At 43.7% G+C, this 26,199-nt stretch overlaps 1 protein-coding gene across 2 annotated transcripts; it reads right to left on the bottom strand.

Moving 5' to 3' along the window:
- Positions 1-354: 354 nt before the first annotated feature.
- Positions 355-26,093, bottom strand: ezh1 (enhancer of zeste 1 polycomb repressive complex 2 subunit). 2 transcript variants are annotated; one of them, XM_010874544.3, is made up of 20 exons: positions 25,712-26,092; positions 24,547-24,736; positions 24,255-24,380; positions 22,063-22,185; positions 20,697-20,814; positions 20,209-20,424; positions 18,465-18,567; positions 14,653-14,816; positions 14,332-14,423; positions 14,014-14,176; positions 12,665-12,846; positions 5,611-5,702; positions 5,180-5,208; positions 4,935-5,060; positions 2,693-2,871; positions 2,394-2,489; positions 2,170-2,251; positions 1,983-2,063; positions 1,790-1,874; positions 355-1,612 (listed from the first exon to the last, which is right to left on the bottom strand). In XM_010874544.3, the coding sequence occupies exons 2-20, from the start codon at positions 24,730-24,732 to the stop codon at positions 1,552-1,554; spliced, it is 2,304 nt and encodes a 767-aa protein (XP_010872846.2). In that variant the 5' UTR covers positions 24,733-24,736; positions 25,712-26,092; the 3' UTR covers positions 355-1,551. The 2 variants fall into 2 exon arrangements, with proteins under 2 accessions (XP_010872846.2, XP_010872847.2); XM_010874545.4 differs by lacking the exon at positions 22,063-22,185 and having other exon boundaries at positions 25,712-26,093.
- Positions 26,094-26,199: the final 106 nt, after the last annotated feature.

The following is a 26,199-nucleotide window of genomic DNA, read 5'->3' as shown; positions in this document are numbered from 1 at the left end:
TTGTACATAATGATAAATTCCTTAAGGTTACAGTCATCTGCGTACAGAAAGATCTCGTCTTGTAAAGGGTGTAAAGTAAATGTTTTGGATTTGGGAATAAAAACCAGGGGGAACATATCTCCTGGGGACATCAGCTCTGCAGTTCACTTGTACAGTGTGTGATACAATTATCATGTAGGGTACTGTACACAACATCCAGATGGGGGCAATTGAACATGAAAATCTGGCTAAAATACATTGTCCTTTTTCTCATTTGCTATCCCCATTCTGAGTATCACCATCACCTGGTGGCAGAACATCCTGTCAGTTACCAGATGCAACACAAACATCGTTATGACAACTTGTCTCTTTACGTTTAGATTCATTTGGCACTTACAGCTTATCCAGGGAAGACAAAAGTGTGGTTGTTTTGAGTGAGGAACAGAACTGTTAAAATTAAGAGACCACTGCTAATTGAACACTTCTGTTCCTCACTCAAAACTTTTTGGAAAGGAAAGAAAAAGGTGCAGTGGTCTCTTAATTTTTTCCAGAGCTGTATCAATATATATATATATATATATATATGAATAGAGTATATTTGGAATCATGTTTACTGCATGGTAAATGCTGTATAAAGTATACATAACATATATCATCACTTTGAGTACCTGGGCACAGGTGACCAGAGCTGTTAACGAAAGGAGGAATGAGATCTCCCGCCAACCAATCACCCCCTCAAGACTTGACATTCAGTTAGTCGGTTTCTGGTACACTACGTACGGCCTATCGTCGCAGAACATTTATGTAAATGCACAGAAAGTTGTTTCACTATTAACGAAAGGGGGTGGTGTTGATGCTGTCGCCACACAGACACATCGGATACACAGCTTCATAATCCTCATTAGTTCTGCATTGCTGCCTACAGCAACCAGGAGCAGTTTCTGTTTCTGAACAACAGGAAATCTATGATGACAGGTTCAAGGAGTTCCACCATAGCGCTGCATTTGACAATACAAGCTAATTTTCTTGCTAACGTGCTTACAGTTTATTTTAAGTCAAAGGACGCCCTGTATTGCCCTGTCAAGAAGTGTAGATAAACTGCAGGCTTAAAGCTAGCGTTGCTTACTGAGTGGACAAGCCAGAGCCCCAAACACAGAAAATAAAACACAGCATTTATTCATTATGACTGTGCTTTAAAAAAAACACAAAATAAAAAATGTAACAATGGCGTGAAGCTGGTGGTACAGTATAAAGCATACATTGAACATACTGTATAGCTAGTTGTATTTGTTACCATTTTAATTGCCTGTTTTGTTCCAGAAGCTTCACATACACAAATTCGCTAGGCGAGTGATTAAGCCGCAAGGGGGAGTGCGTCATACAGAGACAGGAGTCGAGGAAACCGTTTGACGTTAGCTGTTGGGGGCCCGCCAGTAGCATGACCAGGTTATTTCGTTTCTCCGCCATGGCGGTAAGTGCTTCACAGGGGCCGGTGGATTTGCTGTGGCGTTGGGGTGGAGCAGAAATGTTACCAGGTGGAGATGAGGGCATTGCGAGATGCTGCGGGTGAGACTAGGCCACATCCATCTCTCTCTCTATGCCTACGTACTTCAGGGCATCGGCCTGACTGTACCTGCAGGGGGCAGGAGAGAGACAGAAAGAGTCAGGACAAAGCATTAGGCACGAGTGTGAATGCAGGTCATCCCAAAAACTGAGTATCAGAGACAACCGAGGACCAAGGAAGGACTGCGATACCATATTGTATCATAGGCTCCAGTGTTCCCATGGCCACAAGGTGCCGTCGCTCTACCTATAGTCGAAGAAGAGCTCCTCCCCCTGTAGGATAGCCCGTTTAGCAAAGATCCCGATGCGGTGGTCTCCATTTACCATGACCACTGTAGCAATAACAACAACAACAAAAACAACAGCCTCATAGTCAACTATCACGTCATCAGATTGAAATCACAACAAACCAAATAGATTGCATACGTTTGGGATCTTACCCTTAGCATAGCAGTTAGGGTTAACAGAGTGATTTGCAAATCTGATTTTATTCCCTTTCCTAGTGGCGTCCACGACAAAATCTGTTGAGAAGACACAAGAAAAGGGTCAGCCGAGCTACCAATGAATGCAGCAATGGGGGAATCATTGGGGGGCGTTCCTTCCTCAGAAAAACACGCCCATTATTACCATTGTTCAGATTAAAGAGGAAGCTGGACATGTATTTGTCATAAATCCTCCCCCGCCGGTCTGCTTCATCCTGTGAGATTAGCTTCAGACATAGGCAGTTTCAGAGAGTGTTACAGCAAATGTCTCATCGCATAAACACAAACACATTCGGTGACTACACACATTAAACAATGCCCCATTAGATTACAAAGGAAGCAAAGTCCAACCATTTTATGTAGACTCACCTCTCCACAGTATTCAGAGATGAATTCATTCTTCTGCACCGACTCCTTGATAAAGGTGCCCCAGCCTGCCACATCTGAGGGGGCCAGCAGGAGGTGCTGGAAAAGATCAGAGGTTACAAGCAGCTGACATTAACACAAAATAAACAGTGCCACCGTTTTCCCCCAGGATATCTCGGGCATGATAGCGCGGGCTCCGACTGAGCTGAACTCAGATTGTTTTCCAGTCAGTTATCAAGCTGACTTCAGGGGTGGTTTCTATTTTCTATTGTACTGAACAGGAACACGACCCACTGTCCTACCTTCTTGAGGCCCCTCTGGATGCTGCAGTTCTTGCAGGAGACGACCTTGCTCTCCCAGTGGTCTGAAGCTCCGCAGGTCATACACAGATCTGGGTCACACTCCCTCACTGCCAGGTAGCAGGGACACTGCTTGGTGTTGCACTGTGTCTTACAGCGGCAGCCCGGGAAACGGTTCTGGCCTGGAGGACCACGGCCGAAGGTGGGTGTTCAGAATCGGACAGGGGAAGGTTGAGAGGTTTAATATCACAGCAGCTCTGGCTAGCTGGCTAATGTTACACTGCATCTAAACAATCCTTTCAAAAATAGGTAAAACAGTACCGAGCTCAGCTTTTTGCAAAGAAAGATCTCTCTCCGAGAGGTTGGTGTGGACGTAACCTAGATCCTTACAAATAGTGCACCAGCAAAACTAAAGAGGTTACACTGCAAAGAATGGCCAGAAAGCGTGAAGAAACAAAGGTTGTCAGCATAACAGCTTGTTTCTGAAACATGGTGGTTGGTTCAGAGATTGTCACTGAAACATCAGTCTTCACTGAGGATTTAACTACAACTGCAACAGAATGATTCCTCAAACACATGAAATGGCTCCAAATCATACAGCAAGACAATGAACAAAAACAGACAACTCTGGAGTTTTTCAGAGCCAAAAAGGGAACACTTCTTGACCGACCAAGTTCATCTCTACATTTGAATTCAATTTAAGGTAACACTTCAGGCAAAAGAACTCAACAGCTGAAGAAGGCTGCAGTACAGGCCTGGCAGAGCATCACCTGGGAAGACACCCAGCATATAGTGGAGTCAGTTGGTCGTAGACTTCAGGTTGTTACTGCATGCAGTCAAAATGCAACCAACTACTCAACACAAGTGCTTCCTTTGGACATTATATTGATCTGCCCCATTACATTTTGCGCCCTGACAGAAGGAGACTCTACAAAAAGTGTTGTCATTTCTAAATGGTGAAACCTGTATGTGCACAAATACTCTATAAAACGTGAGAGTTCTTCCCCTTGCAGTGTGTGTGGCTGTGGCAAACAACAACCACGTTTTCGTTCATGAACGCTGCCTCAACACCATAAAACGGGCAGCTTTGTGATGCCAACCAATCACTGACCTCTGCTGGCAGCTCTGCCGGAACGTGTGTGCCGAGAGCCCATGTCAACGTCCCCCTCATCCCCAACGGGTTGAGCTGTGGGAATGTGCCCCACAACCTGAGCAGCAGCGTCCGTCTGTTCATCCTAAACATACTTCCCTTTAGGATGTGTACACGTGGGTGTGTGTGTGCGTGGTATCACCGAGCGCTGTTTAGTCTAAGCAATCTGACTCAGATTATAAAAACTGGGGATGGATGATGTTGTAGCTCAGGCACTGCGCCTGTCATTTCCCTTTGATTCCTCTCCAGGTCTGTTGAGCTTACACATGTAACCCTCGACTCGCTTCCTGTCAGGACCAGAGGGAGAGAGAGAGAGAGGCAGAGCCAGAGAGGTAGAGAGAGAAAGGTAGCGAGTGAGAGAGAGAGAGAGCTAGAGAGACAGGTAGAGTGAGAGAGGTAGAGAGAAAGAGAGCGATAGGGAGGACAACTATATTTCTATTTTAGACAAATGAGCCAAAGCTGCGAATTCCGAGCCAAAGCTGCGAATTCCGAGCCAAGCTCCTTCCCTTGATCGACCTCTCACTCCACTTCCCTTGCTCATTTTCTCTCTCGTTCCGACCTCCAGAATACAAAATACATAATGCATTCCTTCCTTCCGCCCTGTGGCCATTTGTGGAAGTGTGTGGGGCTGGTGGTTCTGGCTCATTTCTCCTGTGATCAATGTGTCGGCGCATTGTGAACACAGCCCCATGCTAAGCAGATGCCCGAGGCAGCTAACCAACCCCCGACTGCCAGAGGACATTTTTTCCAGATGCCCGAGGCAGCTAATCAACCCCCGCTGGCCAGAGGACGGCCTCTCCAGTGCAAAGAGCTGGAGGATAATCTTTCCCATTGCTCCACTGTCAATTGTGGTCCGTCCAATGTGCCTTTTAACCACCCAGGAGAGAACAAGAGCAAGCTAGTTTCAGCAGAACTGCCCCGTAAACACATTTATAGTCACATTACATACTGTAGTAGAGCTCTGACACCTCTGACACCTCTGTCTGCAGGTCTAAGTACAATCTGGGAGAGGGTGTGGTCGTGTGTGTGTTCATGCATATGATGGTGTGATAGCAGTGGAGGTGTATGTGTGTGTGTGGTGAAGGTGACACTCACACTCCTGCTCACACTGGCAAAATTTCTCACAGAAATTCTGGGTCATCACACAAGGACAGGAGCTGTCACAGGGGTGGTCCGGGTGGTCACATGGTTGGTAATTGTAAACCTGATTGGACGAGCTGTCTGGAGAACGATGGAGGACACAGATTTAGAGTGATACAATGAAAACACGTACTTGTGATTACATTTGAAACATGTTGTACTGTACAGGACACATTCCAGCACTCACGTCAAGCACTTACCTTTCTTAAGCTGTATCTTTGCCCATAACCTACAGAAATGCAATAGAAGAGATATGTTACATACACATACAGTGAGTGTTTCATAAAGGGTCACCCCGGTGTGTTACTCGGCTGTGGTTGGGCCACACCTGCCTTCACCCGTGGTCAAAGCCAGGCCGCCGTTCCTTTTCACTGGCTGTCCAAATAACAGTAACTAACTGTACAGCACTCTCCAAAGAGGCTAACCATATGGAAGGGTGTTGATTATGCCCTTCACAAAACGGCATAGTCAGCACCAGCCAGGGAGACGTAGTAACGGACGTGTACATTCACTAATGGTAGAGTGATACAGCTGTTTGGGCGGGAGTCACACGAGGGTATCGATCTCACTCCATTCGTATGAGGTACAGAAGCGGGGGTCACCAGAGCACATTGCTCGGCAGCTGTCTTACCTGTGCTTCCTCTTCTTCTTCTGAGGGGAGATGCCACCATCTTCCAAAGGTACACGATGGATCAGGACCTCTTTCACGGCAAACTCATACACCTGAGAGAAAGGGAGAGGGACTTAGGCATTTCATTTACGCACATTCCAATGTCACACAAGCATACAGAGAGACTTAACTAACTGATACACAACTAGTCAGAATTTTGTGTGGTACTGGACTCGATCCCAGTTTTGTGATTGATTCACTCAAACTGACTGGAGGGCACATCGGAGAATGTGATTACTCCATAAAACATTTGTCCCCCATCCCCTATCAGAGCCACCCACCATCTCAGCATAATGAATATTCATATGCACAAACATGCACACACACACGCGCACACAGATTAAAATCTCCAAAACCAGACCGCCTGCCAGAAACACAACACTTCCTCCCCAGGACACACAGACGCACATCACGCAGAGACGGAGGCGGGGCGGTGGGCTGGGGAGCCTCGTAGCAGCAGAGGTTTCAAACAGCCAAACCACAGGGCTCTGGGACAGCAGGGCCGGGTAATAGAGTCACACTGTATTCATTTCCACCAAACAAAGGTTTTTTTTTTTGGGTTGTTGCGAAACAATTTGTTCGACATATAAGCAAACAGACGAAAACACAATGTCTCTGTCTCTCAGTTCTGTTTCTGGAGGATTGGAACCTTTTAACGCAATGGCTTTGATCTGATGAGCATTGGTATGTTTCCTATGAAATACGAGCTCCCATTGAAAATGGCGAACTCGTCGAGCATGGTGTCAATTTGCCAAATGCCTTGGGAGCCCGGAGATGGTGAGTAATGAAGGTGTCAAGTTGATGTTGTAAATGCACACATTCATGTCCATTTGTTGTTTACATCCCATGTGTAACCTTTGTTCTCCACACAGTGTTACATATCATATTTGATACAGTGTGACGTTACGACGTGTACTGACGCCAACACAAAACTGTCACAGCCATAGGCGAGTTTGGGTACCAGTGAGCATTTCTAGTAGTTTCTGATTGGAGCTTTTACGAAGTCAGATAGAGACTTTTTTATGTGAATACATTAACCCTCTGAGTACTACGCTTAACATTTTTGGGTGTCACTACTTTTATATTTGGGCTTATAAACAATAAGGCTGGAAAACATTTAAACATAGAATTCAATGTAATTCAAGTTTACTGGGGGGAAAAAGCTATGTTAAAACCCTTTCTTATGCATAGAAATTGTAAAATAGAACACTACTTTCTTTACATTCATCATGACCATTTTTGCCGGACCGCGTAGGCGGAGCCGGCCAAGAAGAGCAAATGTCTCTTACTGAGTGACTGACTGACTACCCCTTGTTAAATAGTGTAGTGGTTAGAGAAGCAGACTTGTGAACTATAGGTCTGGAGTTTATCTCCTCGCAGGCGAAGCGAAGTACGCATTGTGAATTATTCCGTATTGAGGAAAACTTTGCCGGCTAAAATTGAAACCTGAAACTATATATGGTTATATTGCGACTGTTTCTGGCATGGAAAAGTTCATCTTCAGTCTCGCTAGCAATTGCACAATAATTTTGATTATTCCTGAGAAGTTAGTAGATACCAGCAAGCCTATTACTGGCTAATAAGCTGTTCAAGCGGCCATTGGCAAAAGCTAACAGCTCATAGACGCTATTTGTGGTGGAGGTAAACTTATTAAGAAACGTTAGTCAGTTTAACACAATGCTCAATAGTGTTCAGCGACTGGTGAAATGTGTAATGCCGTGGCGTTATGGTTAAAGACAGTGCCTCTCACGTGGAAGGCTCAAGTTCGAATCTATTGTGAACAACAACATATTTATTTTATTTCCATGATTCTCTCGTCGTTTCACATGATTAAAAATTTGTTATCATCACCTTTCTTGATTGTTATTGTATCAATGTCCTTCACGAATGAAAGAAAGTAGTATGTTGTTTTGCCATGAAAGAGAGAAATACATTCTTATGCCTTGAAATGAAATAGTTTTGGCAGACTCGCTAGCAATTGCTCAATTCTTATAACTATTCCAGTAAGTTTGTAGATACTGGTAAAGCTTATTACTGGCTAATAAGCTGTTAAAACAGACAGTGGATTTGTTCAGGGCTATACTGACACACATTGAAAGTAGAGCTCTGTGGTGTAGTGGTTAGCGACACAGCCTTTCACGTGGGCAAACCGGGTTTGAATTTCAAGAGGGCAATACTTTCTATTGCGGTCCGGCTGAACTAGGCTTGACTGGTCTCTTGTTTTGAAACATTATTATACAACCCCGTTTGAAAAAAAGTTGGGATGCTCTGTAAAATGTAAAGAAAAACACAACGCAATAATGTGCAAATCATTTAAACGATATATTCAATAGAAAATAGTACAACGACAACATATCAAATGTTGAAACTGAGTCTTTTTATTGTTTCTTGAAAAATATATGCCCACTTTGAATTTGATGCCAGCGACACATTTCAAAAAAGTTAGGACAGAGGCAACAGAAGACTGGAAAAGTTGTGTAATGCTAAAAAACGGAAGGTCAGCAATATGATTGGGTAATAAAATATTATTCCAGAGAGGATGAGCTTGTCAGAAGTGAGGATGGGGAGGGGTTCCCCACTCTGTGAAAGACTATGCGGGCGAATAGTGCAACAATTTATGAATAAAGTTTCTCAACATAAAATTGCAAAGAGTTTGGGGATCTCATCGTCTACTGTACATAATTCCGAAAACCAATATTTAATGGCTGTGATCTTTGGGCCCTCAGGCAGCAATGCATTAAAAACAAATACGATTCTGTAGTGGAAATCACTGCATGGGCTTAGGAACACTTTTGAAAACCACTGTCTGTGAACACAGTATGTCGCTGCATCCACAAATGCAGGATAAACCCTACCATGCAAAGAAAAAAACATGTATAAACAAGATCAAGAAACCGCCGCCTTCTCTGCGCCCGAGCTCATTTAAGATGGACTGAAGCAAAGCTGAAAACAGTCCTGTGGTCTTACAAATCAAAATCTGAAATTATTTTTGGGAGTCATAGACGCCGCGTCTTCCGGACTAAAGAGGGGAGGGACCATCCAGCTTGTTATCAGTGCACAATTCAAAAGCTAGCATCTGTGATGGTATGGGGGTGCATTAGTGCACATGACATGGGTGACTGAATGCTTGAATGATTAATGCTGAACAATATATACAGGATTTAGAGCAATATACGCTGCCATCAAGTCGATATATTTTTCAGGGAAGGCCTTGCTCAGCAAGACAATGCCAAACCACATCCTGCATGTATTACAACAGCATGGCTCTGAAGTAAAAGACTGTGGGTGCTAAACTGGCCGGCTTGCAGTCCAGACCTGTCACCCATTGAAAACATTTGGCTCATTATGAAACCAAAAATCAGACAAAGGAGACCCTGAACAGTTGAGGGCTGAAATCCTATATCAAGCAAGAACAGGAATACATTTCACTTTCAAAACTACAGCAATTGGCCTCTGTTCCCAAAGGATTACAGAGTGTTATTAAAAGACGAGGTGATGCAACACAGAGGTCCCAACTTTTTTGTACAAATCATTGAACAATTGAATTAGACATTGAACTTGATCCGGTAAAATTCCTGGATATTGATTTAGGATATAGATTTTTATTGGAGATCACAGAAGTGCACTGTTACCTTATTTTACAAGGAGGGAAGAGTTTTTCTGAGGACACATCCATAATAATGCAAAAGTGCCCTTTCTAAAAAAATTAAACAAAAATTATAACTGTAATTATCAGAAATCATCAATGATTATACATAAAAGAAGATTGATATGCATTTGATATCTTGTTGGTTAGTTACATGGGGTTAATATGACACTATAAGTCCTGATGAAAAATGATTCTGTAATTCTGAGGATTTTCCAAAGGATAGTCGCAGGTTAGAAGAGCTCTTATAATACCTCACACAACTGAACAAAAGTGCAGGACTTTATATTGTGTTACGTTGCAATGAGGGTCAATATAATTACCATATGTCGTGTGAGATAAGATTTATGGTTTACATATGTTTTGGTAGTAATTTTCCAAGTCAAAACAAAGGCAAGTCTGTGTACTTTAATGAAACTAGAAAAATAAACATTTAAAATGATTCAACGTCTAGGCACAACGTGCAGGAAATTAATTTCCAAACTGCTAAAAATAATCTCCCAAAAAGAAATGGTGTTAATTCCAAATGTCAGTTTTTTTCCCTCATATAAAACACTTAAAGTGTGGAACAGTTGCCCAGTGGTAACATGCCCAGCACACTCCATACATCCTGGGTTCAGTATCAGCTGATACCCTCTTTCATCCCTCTTCACCTCATCTGTCTCTGCGATTCCTACTGTCAATAAAAGCTTTTTGTCAACACTTTTTGAACACACAATAAAATGAACACAACGAAGGGGTTACTTTGTGGTGTTAAATTTATGAACCTGCTAAGCAGATCAACCACCAATGTCTACCTGATCAGCCTAATTAGGTGCTGCAGGTGTGCCAAGCTCACACCAGTGCAAATCGGTGTGTGTCCAGAAATGCTATGAAGCATCCAACCAATGCCTAAGTGCTGTGCTAAATGTCCACCACAAACTCCAAGGACTGTGGGTTCCTGGCTGTCTAGAAACAACCTCTAGCCATGTCTCTCTAGGGACTTGAATTACGGTATTTGCAGTACTGCCATAATACCACCAGCCTATCCAGTTTTTTAATTGGTGGTAAACACAGGACACTAACCACACAGCAGAATTCTAACTTGGACATTTCTACTCGTCAATGTTAAAATAAACCATGTTTACACAATAATAATAAAGACAAAAACAGCCACACAGCACACAACATAGCATATCAATACTGATAACAGAGTATTTGCAGAAATAGTTGGAGGGTGTGTCTTTGTGAATGTTTGTCTGGGTCAACGTATGTTGTCAAACAGGTCAGTGTTCAGCAGAGTCAGTGTAGGTGGTCAAACAAGTCAGTGTTCAGCAGAGTCAGTGTAGGTGGTCAAACAGGTCAGTGTTCAGCAGAGTCAGAGTAGGTGGTCAAACAGGTCAGTGTTCAGCAGTCAGAGTAGGTGGTCAAACAGGTCAGTGTTTAGCAGAGTCAGTGTAGGTGGTCAAACAGGTCAGTGTTCAGCAGTCAGAGTAGGTGGTCAAACAGGTCAGTGTTCAGCAGAGTCAGTGTAGGTGGTCAAACAGGTCAGTGTTCAGCAGAGTCAGTGCAGAGTCAGTGTAGGTGGTCAAACAGGTCAGTGTTCAGCAGAGTCAGTGCAGAGTCAGAGTAGGTGGTCAAACAGGTCAGTGTTCAGCAGAGTCAGTGTAGGTGGTCAAACGGGTCAGTGTTCAGCAGAGTCAGTGTAGGTGGTCAAACAGGTCAGTGTTCAGCAGAGTCAGTGTAGGTGGTCAAACAAGTCAGTGTTCAGCAGAATCAGTGTAGGTGGTCAAACAGGTCAGTGTTCAGCAGAGTCAGTGTAGGTGGTCAAACGGGTCAGTGTTCAGCAGAGTCAGTGTAGGTGGTCAAACGGGTCAGTGTTCATCAGAGTCAGTGTAGGTGGTCAAACGGGTCAGTGTTCAGCATAGTCAGTGTAGGTGGTCAAACAGATCAGTGTTCAGCAAAGTCAGTGTAGGTGGTCAAACAGGTCAGTGTTCAGCAGAGTCAGTGTAGGTGGTCAAACAGGTCAGTGTTCAGCAGTCAGAGTAGGTGGTCAAACAGGTCAGTGTTTAGCAGAGTCAGTGTAGGTGGTCAAACAGGTCAGTGTTCAGCAGTCAGAGTAGGTGGTCAAACAGGTCAGTGTTCAGCAGAGTCAGTGTAGGTGGTCAAACAGGTCAGTGTTCAGCAGAGTCAGTGCAGAGTCAGTGTAGGTGGTCAAACAGGTCAGTGTTCAGCAGAGTCAGTGCAGAGTCAGAGTAGGTGGTCAAACAGGTCAGTGTTCAGCAGAGTCAGTGTAGGTGGTCAAACGGGTCAGTGTTCAGCAGAGTCAGTGTAGGTGGTCAAACAGGTCAGTGTTCAGCAGAGTCAGTGTAGGTGGTCAAACAAGTCAGTGTTCAGCAGAATCAGTGTAGGTGGTCAAACAGGTCAGTGTTCAGCAGAGTCAGTGTAGGTGGTCAAACGGGTCAGTGTTCAGCAGAGTCAGTGTAGGTGGTCAAACGGGTCAGTGTTCATCAGAGTCAGTGTAGGTGGTCAAACGGGTCAGTGTTCAGCATAGTCAGTGTAGGTGGTCAAACAGATCAGTGTTCAGCAAAGTCAGTGTAGGTGGTCAAACAGGTCAGTGTTCAGCAGAGTCAGTGTAGGTGGTCAAACAGGTCAGTGTTCAGCAGTCAGAGTAGGTGGTCAAACAGGTCAGTGTTTAGCAGAGTCAGTGTAGGTGGTCAAACAGGTCAGTGTTCAGCAGAGTCAGTGCAGAGTCAGTGTAGGTGGTCAAACAGGTCAGTGTTCAGCAGAGTCAGTGCAGAGTCAGAGTAGGTGGTCAAACAGGTCAGTGTAGATCAGAGTCTGCTTGCTTGCAGACAAAATCTCAGAGCTCAGCATGAGTCTTTGTCTGACCGGTGGAAGGCGAATAATCAATTTAGCGTGGCTTTCGTCGGCCAACTCTTTGTACCGCTGTCCTGTAAGGCTGGGAGCAAGGCCCTTCACGACCTGCTGGAGAGCCCAGGGCCCGGAGCAACATGGTAGGCTGGGTCACAGACCACAGAGTCACTAATGATCTTAGTGTCATTACGGGAAAAGCAAATACAGCCGTGGGATGCCAACTGATGCCTCCCTTCCAGATGAGGTCATTCTTCGGCCGATCCAAGGCGGACAACACCGAGCCTACTAGGAAAGCTCTTGGACACTCGAATGAATCCACGCTCACAATGCTGCAGGTCCTACCGGCAGTGTGAATCACTCATTTTAAAAGGTTGACCCTGAAGTCACACTTTGGCCAGTTCATTCATAGAAACTCCCAAGTCTGTAAACGTCATTCGGTAATGTGTTTGTGCGTAGGCCAGGTGACCTGCTTATAGGGCACCTATAAAGCCTACGAGCCTCTGTGCGGTTTACCTGTTTGCAATTCTTGGTGCCGATGAGGCGTGCGATGGAGCAGAAGTTGTTGTAGTAGGTGCCATGCAGCACCCTGAAGAGGGACTCCTCAGCCCCAGTCCACAGGACCGGAGGCTCGGCCTGCTCCCTTTCCTCCTCCCCAGGCCGCAGCTTGGTCGGGGTCTGACATCGAGAGTTGCTCTCTGAAACACACGGACAGACAGGCGGCTTTAGTCTGCTGGATGTTTTAGATGGCTCATACACCCACTGCCAAAGGCGGAGTGACATGTTGCCGGGCAACAAGTTCAAGGCTGTATTACTGAGGCCGCATGGTATCACTGGGGAATGCTTATTAGTCCGCTCATCAATCTGCTTTTACACATCATTTCAGCTAGTGGGGAACGTCCACGGGTCGCCAGCTGAACTCAGTAGTCTGTCTTCCATGACGGGCGATACCAATTTTACAGCAACGGTAGTAGTTCCTTCCAAACAAAATGTAAGAGTGAGAGGCTGAGGAAAAAAAAAAAGTGTTTGAGTGAGTAATAAAAGAGAAAAACAGCGAGGAAGGGAGAAAGCCTGAGAAGAGGGCTCTTAACCCCCCCCTCCCACTGCTCTTCACACGAGTCAATAGAAAGAGGAAGCCGAGAGGGAGGGGCTGGGTGAAGAATGTGTTCTTGGGGCCGACGCAAAAACCAATGGTGGGGTTGTCGTGTTTGGAGAGAGAAAGTGAAGGACAGGAACGGAAAATCAACTAGCGGCACCCGCATCAGTTTTCCTAACCGTCCACGTCAGCCACGGCTGTCTTTGTACTGCGTTCAGCACATAAAATAACGGGCCATCCTGCGACACAGGAGAATTAGGGGCTGTAGTCAATCCGTCCTGTCACCAACGCACTGAGCCTAACCTGAAGTAATCCACATGAAAGGTTTACTGTGGTGCCGTAACAACGCAAATGAGGCGTTACTGTTCTATCTGGTTTTAATATTAGTGCCGTTTTTCTTCCAAATACTTGCATTTAAACAGACATTCATAATAACATACTCTGCCCAAATCTTACTCAATTTAATGTTGTTCACCACTGAATTCCATGAAGACACACCAAAGTGAAATGCATGGGAACGTAGTCGAGTGGATTAAAAAAAATCAGGACAGTTCAGAATACTTTGAAATGTATGTAAAAAAAAAAAAAATCTACACCAGGTCTGGAACTTCCCGACGAAACAGACCAACATAAACACAAGCTGCGCAGCAACGCATGTGCCTGGCATTTTCTGAACATCCTCCCCGACCCGCCAAGGTCGCCGACAAACGGCGGTTGATCTACTCACACACGTCCTGTCCATCATGGAGCGAGTGTTCCCGCCACCTACCGGAGGAGCTGGTGGTTTCATGGTCGCTTTCCGCCTCCTTGCCCTCCTCGGTGGCCCCTGACGGGCCAGGACAGCTGGAGCTGGGAGTGCGTGGCTGTCGACGGCGCCGCCGGGACCTCTGGAAACGCTGCATCTCTTGATCAGCAAACTCCTTGGCCCCTTTCTTTAGAGGAGGGTGGGGTTGGGGAGAAAGAGCACAGAGGGAAATCCAGAGACACAGAGGGAGAAAATACTATTAAAGTAGAGCTGATAGAATCAGGGATTCATAAATGGTTTTTCGGGTGGATAAACAACAAGGAAGTGTGAATCTGAGCACACCTGGAGCAGGAAGCAGTCCACCCCACAAGGCTCAGTCTCCATGCGGATCTCCTTGCTCTTCCTCTTGTAAACATTGGGCGTCGCATGGAAAGCTGCATGGACACACAGAGTATACGGTTACTATGCGATAGTGAGCTGGGAGAGCATTAACAACACATGCATTATAACAGAAGATGCATTGATTCCCAGAAATCAGAGTGATACAAAAGGAAACCAGACATCTAGAGGAAAACCCACATTATGTCAGTAGGTTGAAAACAGAGGGAGACAGATAGAGAGAGAGAGATCGAATGAAAAGTGGAAACCCATAGGACACATTACGGTGGAGGAAGCAGTCGTATTTGAAGCAGCGCCTGCAAAAGAGCGTGTGGAAGGAGTGTAGGGACTGCTCCCGCTGGACTGACTTGGCAAACGGCCCATCCATGTTAGGGGTGCACAAGGGGGGCAGCTTTACCGGGCTGGGGGGCTCCAGGAGGTCCTTGTACCTGGTGGGGAGGCATTTGGGCAGGAGGAGATAAAGCAAAAAACAGACAGTTAGCATTACCATGCACATGCATTCATATTTTATTTTGTATAGGAATGGTGCTTTTTATGGCATAGTATACACTACCGTTCAAAGGTTTGGGGTCACTTAGAAATGTCCTAGTTTTTCATGAAAACATGCATGAAATGAGTTTGAATAAGAAATATAGCAAAATGAACAGGAAATATAGTCCTTGACTAGAAATAATGAATATTAATTGAAATAATAATTGTGTCCTTCAAACATTGCTTTCATCAAAGAATTCTCCATTTGCAGCAATTACAGCCTTGCAGAACTTTGGCATTCTAGTTGTTCATTTATTGAGGTAATCGGAAGAGATTTCACCCCAAGCTTCCTGGGGCACCTCTGACAAGTTGGATTGACTTGATGGGCACTTCTTATGTACCATACAGTCAAGCTGCTCCCACAACAGCTCAATAGGGTTGAGATACAGTGACTGTGCTGGACACTCCATTATAGACAGAATACCAGCTGACTGCTTCTTCCATAAATAGTTCTTGCATAGTTTGGAGCTGTGCTTTGGGTCATTGTCCTGTTGTAGGAGGAAATTGGCTCCAATCAGGTACCGTCCACAGGGATATGCATGGCATTGCAAAATGGAGTGATAGCCTTCCTTCTTTAAGATCCCTTTTACCCTGTACAAATCTGTTTGTCAAGTGAGTAATAGACAGCGTTATACAAGATCTTAAGTTTCTTTCCTGACTGTAAAACAACTGCAGCTCATTCAGAATCCTGCTGCTAGAATGTTAACCAGGACCAAGAGAACAAAGCACATAACTCCGGTTCTTAAATCTTTGCATTGGCTTCCAGTCAATTAAAGAATACATTTCTAAGTGGTGCTTTTAGTTTATAAATCACTGAATGGTTTAGGACCCGAATACATTTCTGATAAGTTTGCAGAATATAAACCGAGCAAGGCTCTTAAATCCATGAACACAGGTCAGCTAGTAGAGCCCAGAGTCCAAACTAAACATGGAGAAGCTGTGTTTAGCACTTATGCTGCACAAAACTGGAATAAACTACCAGAGGATCTTAAACGTGCCCCAAACGTATCCATTTTTAAATCCAGGTTAAAAACACTTCTCTTCTCATGTGCATATTTTTATTTATTTTTTTTACCTTTATTTAACCAGGAAAATACTCGTTGAGATTAAAAATCTCTTTTTCAAGAGTGTCCTGGCCAAGACAGGCAGCAGTACAACCATACATACAACACAGAATACACAAAAACAACTAAATTAGCAAATCCATCAACCACAAATCCTTAAAATATCATGCAGAACAACTACAGCCAGATGTGGCTTCTTCCAAGTCAATTAATATCCTCTTAAAAGCAACCAATGGGACAAGCTTATTAAGTTTCAAATGTTTCTGTAACTTCTTCCATGCAGAGGGAGCAGAAAACTTAAACGCCTTTTTTCCCAGCTCAGTTCTAACATTTGGTACAGACAGAAGGAAAAGATCCTGGGAACGAAGATTGTAAGTCCCAATATTATTTGCACTGATGTAGGTCAGAAGGTAGGATGGAAGAAGACCTAAAATAGCCTTATATATAAAAACATACCAGTGTTGAAGTCTCCATGTTGATAGAGAAGACCATCCAACACGTTCATACAGTTCACAGTGGTGAGTGAGAACTTTAAGATCAGTGATGAACCTCAGAGCTCCATGGTATACAGTGTCCAGTGCATGTAAACTTCGAGACGAAGCATGCATATATAAAACATCACTATAGTCAAGAATAGACATAAAAGTACCAGCAAATAACCTCTTATTAGATCCGAATGAGAGACAGGATTTTGATTCTAAAATAAAACCCTAGTTTAAGTTTTAATCTATTTGCCAGCTGCTGAATTTGAGTAGTAAAGAAAGATTAATCTATTAAATACCGAGATATCCGTATTTAGAAACACATCCAATCTTCTTACCCTGAGAAGTGATGATTTAAGTGAAGGCAGATTTAATTTGGATTTAGAATTTGAAAAAAAGCATGACTTTTGTTTTTTCAGCATTTAAAACAAGTTTTAGATCATAAATGTTCTGTTGAAGCTTATTAAAATCAAATTGTAATTGGGAGAGGGCCTGGACTGCAGTAGGTGCTGAGCAATACAGTACAGTGTCATCGGCATAACAATGACATTTTCCTTTCGATACGTTATGATTTATGTTATTTATATAGAGGATGAAAAGCAGTGGACCCAGCACTGATCCCTGTGGCATGCCTTTTGTTATTTTGAGATAGCGAGAGGTGTTGCCCTCTGCCCGAACACACTGAGTTCTGTCTGTAAGGTAATTAACAAACCAACTTACAGTTTGTTCAGAAAGTCCAGCCCTCCACAGTCTGTGCTTAAGCACTGTGTGGTCCACTGTATCAAATGCCTTAGAAAGGTCAATAAAAAGGGCTGCACAATGCTGCTTGTTGTCTATGGATTCAATAAAGTCATTTAAAACCTTAAGAGCTGCAGATGTTGTACTATGCCTTTTTCTAAAACCGGATTGAAAGTCAGATAAAACATTTTTACTGTCTAAAAAAATCTTTAATTGATCACTGACAAAAGACTCTAAAACCTTGACCAGGACAGACAATTTAGAGATCGGTCTGTAGTTATTTAAGATAGCAGGGTCACCACCTTTTAACAGGGGAACCACAAAAGCTGATTTCCAAATGGACGGACTGAGCACTTAAACTTAACCACACACTTTAGCATTATAGATTCCCACTTTTAATTTTTATATGTTTTCTTATTGTATTTTTTTATTATTATGTATTAATTTGCTTTGATGTATTATTTGAGTATTTGTTATTGTACTTTCATATTGTTTTCTTTGTAAAGCACATTGAATTGCTTTGATGTATGAATTGTGCTATATAACTAAACTTGCTTGCTTTCCAATTTCTCACATGGAATAGCCTCAGCAAAAGAATAAACTGAGTTTCATAAGAAAGTTATTTGTTTCTGGACATTTTGAGTCTGTAATTAAACCTTTGATTGCTGATGCTCCAGATACTCAACTAGTCCAAAGAAGGACAGTTTTATTGCTTCTCCAATCAGCGCAACAGTTTTCAGCTGTGAATTTAATTGCTAAATTGTTTTCTAATGATCAATTAGCCTTTTAAAATTATAAACTTGGATCAGCAAACACAACGAGCCACTGGAACAGAGGACTGATGGTTGAATATAATACATGTAGATATTCCATTAAAATAGTACAATAGTCATTTACAATGTAAACAATGTCTACACGGTATTTATGCCTAATTTGATGTTATTTCAGTGGACAATTTTCCCAAAAAACAAGGACATTTCTAAGTGGCACCAAACTTTTGAACTGTAGTGGAGGCAGGAAGCTACAGCTAGAAGACAGTCTGCCTTGACTGGGTCTACGCTCATATGAGATGATGAGAAGCTTGTGTTCGCAGTATTTTCTAAGAAAAAGGCCTTTTTGGACAGTGATGCAATAACTCTTTTGAGCATGACAGGAAAGTACAGTGAGCGTTATTAGTGTCTTCCTGAGAGCTACTGTCTCCATGGTGAATACTAAGCAACGGTCGGCCAGGCAAACCACTGTTGTTGGGCATGTTTCTTACTTCTCCTTCAGCTCCTCCGTCGTACCCTTGTAGGGGAACATTGAGGCGATGGCAGTGAATATCTTATCATGCGGGATCTTCTTATTGTCAGGCAAATCCCTTACTAAAAAAGGTAGTGAGGAGCAGAAAAGCAAAGAGCAGAGAATTAGCGACTCACTGTTCTAATTCCCATCGAAAGGTCATTATGTAGCATATTTAGCCCTGGAAGCCATTATAAGCCAATGATCTATTTGCACATGTTCTGTGTGCAGTAAAAAAAACTCTGAGTCCTAGTCAAGTCACAAGTCCCTATTGCTGAGTCGAAGTCAAGCCTGAGTCCCTACAGCTGAGTCGAAGTCAAGCCTGAGTCCCTACAGCTGAGTCGAAGTCAAGCCTGAGTCCCTACGGCTGAGTCGAAGTCAAGCCTGAATCCTTACGGCGGAGTGGAAGTCAAGCCTGAGTCCTTACGGCTGAGTCGAAGTCAAGCCTGAGTCCTTACGGCTGAGTCGAAGTCAAGCCTGAGTCCCTACGGCTGAGTCGAAGTCAAGCCTGAGTCCCTACGGCTGAGTCGAAGTCAAGCCTGAGTCTTATGCTTCAAGACTACAGACAAGTGCTCAAGTCCCTGTGTCTGAGTTTAACTGGCTATTGCATCTGTCAGATTGCTATAGTTGTAATAAGCACTCAGACACAGGTTTTTGTAATCTTCCATGGAGAAAACTTAAGGGAGACCTATCAGAACCTGGTTTCGGATGCATAGGGATGTGGGAGGGCAGAGCGAGACGACACATTCAAAGACTTCCAACTATTCTGGACTTCATGGGAGGGAGAGTAATACATAAATAGCTAGACCGTAGTTTTACTATTCCACTGCTTTCAATTTCACAAGGCAATATGGTGAAGTCTAGGACAGAAGCACTACATAATTGCCACAGGGTGCGTACGGACTCTCTGAAAACCCCACCCCCCATCCCTCCCAGAATTCCCAGTGTTCTCTACAGGCCAGGGGATGCAGGCCCTTGTAACCAGAGCCTGTCGGTATTGTATTGATGTCATGACCAAACAGGTTTCACCCACCACCCTGTTTGTCCCTGGGCCAGTCCCTGTTTAAACAGCGCTGGGCCCTTGCTGACCAGGGACCAGTCTGACCGGTACCTTGCTGCTCTCTCAGGCGGCTGATAACAGTACGAGTACATGCAAAGACAAATGAGCACGCACATTTCACCTCAGGTTATCCAACACTACATAAACATAAGGGAGGGGGGAATTACTGGTAGTCACATAACACGATAGTCTTTGACGATAAATCCGATTATTTCGTTTAGACAATGTCGTGATGCGTTTTTGTTAGATTGCAGTATTTTCACCAAAGGTTATCCCCTGTCGTCTTTTAAAAAAAAGGATTTAATTGTCTTCCGGAGATTTACTTTTTTCATGGCTTTCCCTCCACAGCTGGCATACAGTGAGCAATGTCTGGAACATTATCATTGAAAAAATCCCAGTACTGAACTGTAATACATATCGAATCGTAAACACCTGGAGAAACGCAAAGCAAATCTTACTAGCACATAAGTATCATGTTAATATAGTATTGGTATTGACAGGTCCCTGGCAATTCCCAGTTCTAATGACCAGGGACATTGCAACACTGAAGATACAGAAAATATACAAGCATTGGCTAGGGTAAGACACGCATCCAATCACATCCCTGAGACCTGAATGGTATAGGGCTACATCTGTCAATCAAAAGACAGTAGAGGACACTCACGCTCTGTGACACTCCTTTTCTTCCTCTTGAAAAAGGCTACGGTCCCCACCTTCACCTCTTCACTCCCCTCCCCAGATCTCTTCCGAACCCCCTTCTCCTCCTCTGTACCCCCTCTCTCGTCTGCTGCTGCCTCCTCCTCTTCATCCTCCTGGTCTGAGTATTGGCTCAGGGCCTCCACCAACTCTTTGAAGATCTCATCGTTGATGAACCCTCCCTCTGGGTCACAAACCACAGTCAACATGTCAGCATATGCGTCACTACATATTCCCTAAACAGTTAGGTTATCGCAGCATGTTTATTCCAACATGTTTTCCCCTAAACAATTTGTTTATCCCAGCATGCTTTATGTTCTCACCATTGAAAAACATAGCATGCCTAACCTTGTGACTCCAATGCATTAACATGGCAATAAATTACACTGACAACAAAGGAAAGGATGGGATTACTAGTCTAATAACATTGTCATGGAAAATAGATAAATTGGTCACCTCTGTCTCCATGGACACCGTCATAGTTGTCAATCAACTCCTCCAAGAAGGCCTCATCTTGCTCTAACACCTCATCTCCCATGTAGGGAATGTTATGGAGGAACGTTTCATCCTCCACCTAGGAAATAATCCCATAATCACAGTCATCTGGCTAGGTGTCTGAGTTAGTTTTTGTGTGTGTGTGTGTGTACATTAATAAATATGTGCATAAAGTGGCTCTCATAAGTATTTACCCTCCACATTTCCCAACATAAAATCTAAATGGATTGCACACTTCAGCAGGTTTTCCTCCAGGATTCTGCTTTACATCGCTGCATCCATTATGCCCTCTATCTTCACAGACTTTCAAGGCCATGACACAGAGAAGCATCCCCATAGCATGATGCTGCCACCTCTTTGCTTAACGGTAGTGATCATGCTCTCAGGAGGAGTGCAGTGTTAGGATAGTGCCAAACATAGTGCTTAGTAATGAAGCCAAAAGGTGCTACTGTAGTCTCATCAGACCATCATAGAATCTCCTACCACGTTGTCTCAGTGTCTCTTCAGAGATGCCATAGGCCTCTTGGTGCCCTCCCTGACCTCGACGTGCCTCCCTTCTCATCTAGGTACTAGGTTTTTGTGGACTACCTATTTTAAAAATATTCACAGTTGAGTCATATTTTCTCCCTTTCTTAATAATTGGGAACATCCAATACCACCATTCATCACTGTGCACTGGGGGATATTTAATGCCTTGGAAATGATCTTATATCCTACCCCTGATTGAAACCTTATTTCGGATTTACGTTGACATTTCCTTCACCTTTTAATGTAGTTTTTGTTTGGAATTGTACCAGCTATTTATAGGACCTCCCAGGGACAGGTGTATTTAACGTGAAATCATGTGAAACACCTTTTTGCAGGTGGACTCCATTCAACTAATAATGTGACTTCTAAAGACAGTGGGTTGCACCACAGCTCATTCAAGTTTGTCACAGTATTCAAGGGGGTGAATACTTATGTTATCAATTATTTTTGGTTTTATATTTGTAATTCATTCATAACAATTAGCAGATATTATTTTTCATTTTGGCATTATGGACTTTTTGTGTTTATCAGCAGCAAAACATTTTGATTAAATCCACTTAGATTTTATCTTGTAACACAATAAAATGTGGAGAAGTCCAAGGCAGCTGAATACTTTTGGGAGCCACTGTATTTTAATGATAGGGTTGCAATTTAGTAACTCTAGAGTGAATGCTATCATTTTGTTACACAGAAATTGCCAAACTATTTTGTAACTGCACTGAGTTGGGGTTCACCAGTTAATATTATTCCAGAGGACCTAGGTGTTCTCCCTGGTGTGTATGTATGTTGTGATCCATACCATGAAGTTCTGCTGCAGCGGGGACCAGGAGTACATGAAGGGGATTCCTGCCACGGTTGTTAGGGGCCGCATGGCAACCGCCTGAGCTTTAAACGCTGGGAAGCCAAACTCCACCATGCACAACTGTGATTGGACCAGAGACAGACGGGGGAGTATGACAGAGGATGACACACCAGCACTGGATTACGAACAGGAGCAAGGATACTATTACACAGCTGGATGAAAAGGCTGATTCCACTTATAAAGAAATACCAAGACACACAGGAAGGGTATAATGAGAATGTCTGAGGAGTTCTGTCTGCCTCAAGGCTGTTTTTATCATAAGCTCTGAGAGGGAGGTAAGTTACGGACTTCAGGAAGGCAGCCTCATGAACACTTTTTGGCGGCTATCTCTCTGAAAAGGGATGAAACATGACAGTCCTCTCTCAGTCTGACGGGATAACGGGTCCTGCCCTGACTAATAAGTAAGGGATCAAGGGTCAGATGTTCCTGAACAGGGCTAGTTAAATGGAAGACTGGTATTATCAGAGGTGGACATGGGATTTACAAAATCAGACTTGTGATGAAAAGAATTACCAGAAGAGCTAGGGCAGGATTACGAGTGGAGTCAGAGCGGCACAGGCAGGATTACGAGTGGAGTCAGAGCGGCACAGGCAGGATTAGGGGTGGAGTCAGAGCGGCACAGGCAGGATTAGGGGTGGAGTCAGAGCGGCACAGGCAGGATTATGAGTGGAGTCAGAGTAGGCACAGGCAGGATTACGAGTGGAGTCAGAGCGGCACAGGCAGGATTACGAGCGGAGTCAGAACAGCATTGGCAGGATTAAGGGTGGAGTCAGAACGGCACAGGCAGAAATACCCGTGGAGTCAGAGCGGCACAGGCAGGATTACGAGTGGAGTCAGAGTAGGCACAGGCAGGATTACGAATGGAGTCAGAGTGGCACAGGCAGGATTATGAGGGAGCTCCTGTCAAAGAAATGTACCGGCCTTATCGTTGAAAAAGGGAACTACGTTTGCTCACCATTAAAATGTATTAGTAATTATTATTAAACAATTGTTAAAAGCATCATTAATGGCTTTCACTGAAGACTATGAGTTATGCCCATGGGCAGATGGGCTGTCTGGCAATTCTGGCAAATGCCAGATGGGTGGGACCGTTCATAAACAGATAACAGAAAAGGCTTTGAAAAACTGAATTAAATGACATGGCCAACAGCACTTGGGCCTGTTAAGATTACTCTTTAAGTATGTGTGTGAAATTTCGAAGGACACTGCATCTGATCAGTTGGCAATGGGCCGGCCCCCCGTGTAGCATAACAGACCCACCCAGTTTTCTGCTGAGCTGAGGTCACACCAACTCACATTCAGATAAAAAACATGGCATCAGCAAAGAGAGCTGCTCCGACTCTGACATCACTTAGACAGCCAAGATAATGGACCTCAAAATGGAAAGGATGGAGGAGTATATTCTACATCGTAGCCTAACACAAAACATATTTTAAGGGCACTGAATACCACGATTTGCTTAAACAGTAAACTGCATTATCCTCCATTAATGAAAATGTGTGCCCAGCCTTTGAATTTATTTCACTGAGGCCTATGGTGGAAAGGAGGGAGACATCTTTGTATTCCGAAACTTTCCATATTTAGCTCAGTAACAAATATTTAAAAAATCACAGGCATTTAATAAGGATCTGATATGTGAAAGTGTGAACACAAAAGGAAAAGGCCTACAAGTGTCATTATAGGACGGCCACTGACTACAGTAGGTTTCACGTTAAGAGTTTGCGATGTGGGTCATGTCTTTTGGTTTTCCAAATGAAAGTAGCATATGGTTTTAATCAGTGTACATTAACAAATTATAATTTAGAGTCCTATTTTTTGGTTGAAATATTAGAGCACTATTAGGACAGCCAAATATAGCAACTAGGGAATAACTGACAACCCAACATTCATGAAAAACAAAGGATTTTAAAACAGTACTGTAGTCAATTATTGCTTTGGTTTATTTCATGAATACCTTAGTAGTCCATTCTTTACAGTTCTTATCTTAATTAATAATTACTATATATAAGAAAAATATACCTAGGCCAGAGAGTAGTCAGGTGACTGGGCTTGCTGTGTGTGCCATTTATTCATTCACTCTCACTCTGTTTCTCTCAGGTTCTCCCTCCCTCCCTCCCTCCCTCCCTCACCTTCTTGCTGGGAAGTGCTCCACCAGGGTTAGACAGAGGAACTGACTGGACCCTCAGCTTGGACCACTCCTCGTTCAACAGGTGTGTACGTTCTTCTATCTTCTGACGGTTGGACATAAACAGGGCCTGAAAGAATGTTCGGAAACACCCAAACACACAACCTCTGTCAGCCACCCTAGATGTTAGCATACAGGGTCCGGCAGGCTGCTCCTTGTACATTTTGTGTAGGGGCCCAGTGACACTTCTTGCACACGGTTCCACGATAACCGTGTAGTCATGCAATTGTTCTCACCTTGACCTCCTCTGCTTTTTTAAAGCGTTTCAGCTGACGAAGGCGCATGTACTCAGACTTCACCCTCTTCCTCCACTCCAAAAGGCTACAGGAGGGTATGTTGGCGGCAGGACGAGGTGTTGTTGCAGGGGTCAAGGCCAGATCTGGGGCTGGGTCAGAGACTGGGGCATCTGGGGGCTCCTCCATTGTCCTGCACCATGAAAGAAATGACTTGTGTTACTGGCGTTGACACAAAGACAAAACACATGAAAGTCTTCTGGCCAGTCTCCTGGTTATTTTTCACTTCTTTCACTTAATGTTAAGGGTCAATTGTACTGTTGTTATAGCAACTACATCTCCAATTTGGGTGAATATGTGGTAAGAATAATTGAATAATTGTAGTTGACTCACACACCCACTTTACAAGGATCTGGGATGTGATAACATGGTAAAGCAACATCATTTTCCAAGAGCTTCCCGTAAGAGACCCCCCTTTCCTAACACATACAGAGACTAATTATGAAACGCATGACTCAAACTTCTGTGTGCGTGCGAACCACCGCCCCCTTCTGTTGGCACCAATGACTGCATTAATGAGCCTTTAAAGACCACCGTCCACTGCATCCTGGTCAGTATTACTGCGTGCAATCACGTGTGAGAAGGACAACGATATCACAAAACAAGACGCATATTATATGGTTCAACCGCAAACACGTCAAATACCTATCTCCAAATGGCAGTCGGAAAAACACATGTACCCTCGCACATGCAACATAGTGGAAGTGGGCGTGCCTCTTCCGATCCGAAAGCAAATAATAACCGAGCTGCTAAGTGCGTAGTCTACTTTTCCCGGATTTCATCATGTCTTCTGCAGAAATCTAAACCCTATTCAACAAAATAGTCCGGAGACGCAGGAGTGAAAACGTGGCGATGCTGAAATGCCGTTCGTTTTCAGGGCAAATAGACGTCTACTGGGCTTCAGACGTTCTTATAGGAATCCTAAACCAACACAACAGTCGATAACATCAGTCACATGTACTTTGATGCATAGCCTATCCATTTCAATTTAGTATGCTACGAACAGTTTTCACGACCAACCAATAACATTAGATTGTGATATTTGTAGTGGACTTTTCTGGGACGCTCGCACAATCCAGTTGCAATACAGTGTCGCAGTTAGAAATACCTTTATGGATCCTCGTGTCTCTTATATGTAGCGAGTCGAAGTAGCTACTAACGCGTTGAACTCCCCGTATGAAATGCACCAGAAAATAACGCTTTCTTCGCCACGGCCAGGGAGCAAATAATAAAAGTATTTGTGTTCACACTCCGATGGGATTCGAAGATTCCTATGTCGTCCGTAAGCATGCTGAGATTGAAGTTGTACAGTTAAAAGCTGCGCACTTAACTGGCTCAGTTGGAGGATGACGTCTTTATTATGATCACACTGTCTCTGAATAGCTGGACTCCGGTAAAAAGCATGCGTCTTGAAATATGGTGATGTAGATAGCGTAGCCTACTAAAGCTTGAATGATTCTACTTGAGTAAGGGACATACGCCTACTGTGGTTACTACAGAACTTACTACTACTAACAATATAATGTATTTGTGTCCAATAGAAGCGACTATACCTTAAGGCAAATATTAATGACATCGTAATGTATCAATACGTGA

Source organism: Esox lucius, chromosome 11 (assembly GCF_011004845.1).
Source record: "Esox lucius isolate fEsoLuc1 chromosome 11, fEsoLuc1.pri, whole genome shotgun sequence".
NCBI lineage: Eukaryota > Metazoa > Chordata > Actinopteri > Esociformes > Esocidae > Esox > Esox lucius.
The sequence above is the reverse complement of the archived record's forward strand: the minus strand, read 5'-3'. Positions and strand labels throughout refer to the sequence as shown.

What these genes read in the sequence shown, in the direction of transcription:
- ezh1 (XM_010874544.3), bottom strand. Translation starts at nt 24,732, where the DNA reads ATGGAGGAGCCCCCAGATGCCCCAGTCTCTGACCCAGCCCCAGATCTG. An exon ending in TGGACTGCTTCCTGCTCCAG is followed by an intron (nt 14,177 to 14,331) that starts GTGTGCTCAGAT and finishes CCTCCTCTAAAG; the next exon opens with AAAGGGGCCAAGGAGTTTGC. An exon ending in AAAGATACAGCTTAAGAAAG is followed by an intron (nt 5,061 to 5,179) that starts GTAAGTGCTTGA and finishes ATCGTTCTCCAG; the next exon opens with ACAGCTCGTCCAATCAGGTT.